This window comes from Orycteropus afer, unplaced genomic scaffold (assembly GCF_000298275.1).
Source record: "Orycteropus afer afer isolate SDZICR_OR568_19922 unplaced genomic scaffold, OryAfe1.0 scaffold00175, whole genome shotgun sequence".
Taxonomy (NCBI): Eukaryota; Metazoa; Chordata; class Mammalia; order Tubulidentata; family Orycteropodidae; genus Orycteropus; species Orycteropus afer.
In genome coordinates, this window is record NW_006921762.1 from 506,592 (window position 1) to 508,815 (window position 2,224).

The 2,224-nt window shown below is 37.4% G+C and overlaps 1 protein-coding gene across 1 annotated transcript in view; it reads left to right on the forward strand.

Annotated features, from left to right (window-relative positions):
* The window catches only part of COP1 (COP1 E3 ubiquitin ligase), a 377,440-nt gene that overhangs the window by 303,795 nt on the left and 71,421 nt on the right, over positions 1 to 2,224 (forward strand). Inside the window, exon 17 of the mRNA XM_007947084.2 lies at positions 1,913 to 2,037. Within this exon, the coding sequence (XP_007945275.2) occupies positions 1,913 to 2,037 (125 nt within the window). The remainder of the gene's footprint in view (positions 1 to 1,912; positions 2,038 to 2,224) is intronic.

Here is a 2,224-nt window from a genome sequence, read left to right on the forward strand (position 1 = left end):
TATTAAAATATATTTTTAATATAGACATAAAAAGATACTTGAAACATTGTTGAGCCAAAAATAAAATGAAAACAGCATAAATGTCTTAGATGTTATGTTGAGTAAATGATGGCAAGCAATAGAGAAGTATTCTAAGAGTTTTGAGTTTGGCCTCTGAAGTCAGATGGTTTAAATCTTGGCTCCACTGTTTAATAATTATGGTACCTTTGAAATTGTCCTTAACTTTCTTAACCTCAATTTCTTCATCTCTGAAATGGAGCTCACTAAACAACTTGTATAAAATTGTTGACTGGAGACTTAAACTGCTGTGTAAACTTTCACCATATTATTTTAGAAGTAAAAGCTATAGGAATATATGCATTCCTCATAAAAAATGTGAACAAATTATTGAAAAGAAGGAAAAGCAATTTTAAAAATAGTAAGTTTAGGCTGATCCAGTTTTTGTAACAAAATCTGGCCTTTTATTCAGTCCTAAGACTATATTTTATGATGGGATTACCAGCTTTTCTTCCCCCCCCCCCCACCAAATGATTACATTTATGTATTCTTTCAAACATTTATAGGGTCTAACCAGAAGGCTGGCGGTTCAAACTCACCAGCCACTCCTTGGAAGGAAGATGGGGCAATCTACTTCGTAGTGATACTGCCTTGGAAGCCCAAGGAGGGGTCGCTGTGAGTCGGGTCTGACTCGATGGCACATAACAGCATAACAACAACAACCCCTGAATGGCTGGCTGACTAAACTGTGAAATAGTTTATAGTCAGTATAGCAATACAATTCAACAGTTATAAAACAAATTAAGTGAAACAAGCATATCACTGAAATTTAGCAAAATTCCCAGTAGAGGTTATTCATTGGTTGCTGATAGTAGAATGGTTGATAATGATAGCTACCATTTATTAAGCAAGGCACTCCTGAAAGCATTTTATTTTAATTATGTTTTAATTTTTATTGTGATTTGGGTGCAAGTTTACAGAGCAATTTGACTTTCCATACAGGGAGTTAATACACATTTCATTTCCTGACATTGACTGCAGTCCCCACAATGTAACAACTCTCTTCCCACTTCCATCATGTAGTTACCTCTTCCCTCTGACCTTTCCTGTGCATTCCTGCCCTGAGCTCTCTCCCTATACAAGTACCACCCTTCTGTTCTCCCATGATTGATCATTCTAAGGAGTGTATCTACCTGCTGTAAATGTTCATCCTATCAGCTGTATGTTATTTGGCTGGAAGCCATGGGAGTGAGTTCAATTCCAAGCCTAAAAGCTAGCTAGGGGTCATGGTCTCGGGGGTTTCACCAGGCTCTATCAGACCAGTAAGTCTGGTCTTTTATATGATTTTGAGTTTGGTCGACATTGTTCTCCCACTCAATCCAAGAACTCCTGCACTGAGCCCTTTCCAAGTGGTTGAGGTTGACACTGATAGCCAGACACCGTCTAGTTCTTATCTCATGGTCATATAGGCAGAGGTTCACAGGGTCCACTAGTCCCTTGGGCTAATTGTTTCCATGTGCCTTTGATTTTCTTCAGTCATCTTTGTTCCAGACAAGGGGATATTAATTGTTGCTTCTAGAGCCACTTGCAAGCTTTTAAGAAACCAGTTGCTACTCACTACAGTAGGATGACTGAAAGTATTTTAAAATGAATAAATTTATTTTATCTTCACAGAATATTACAGGTTTTATTTAGTCCTGTAAGATAGGAATCAGTTTTCACATTTAATTGATGAAGAAACTGAGGCTCATGAGTTTCATAACTTGCCCAAGGTCACAAGCAAAGTAATAGCACTAGACATTAACTTGCTCCACAATCTGTATTCATAGACACTAAACTGGATTGCCTTTAATTATTAGTGATAAATTTCATGCCAAGAAATCTTAAATGCATTTCAACTCTGTTTTTATCCCAGATCAACAGACAGCCAGCTAAAGCTGTGGAATGTAGGGAAACCATACTGCTTACGTTCCTTCAAGGGTCATATCAATGAAAAAAACTTTGTAGGCTTGGCTTCTAATGGAGACTATATAGCTTGTGGTAAGTGAAGCCCTCTTCTCCTGGAACTTTTTAACAGGTAGCTGTCACTAAAATAGAATTCAGTGGAAATGGACTATATAGCAAATCAGGAAATGGCCTTTAATTCCTAAAATAACATAATAGACTTAATGCTTCAGCACTATGAATTTTTCTCTTCTCGTATTAGAAGCTAGGGAGCTCTGGTAGC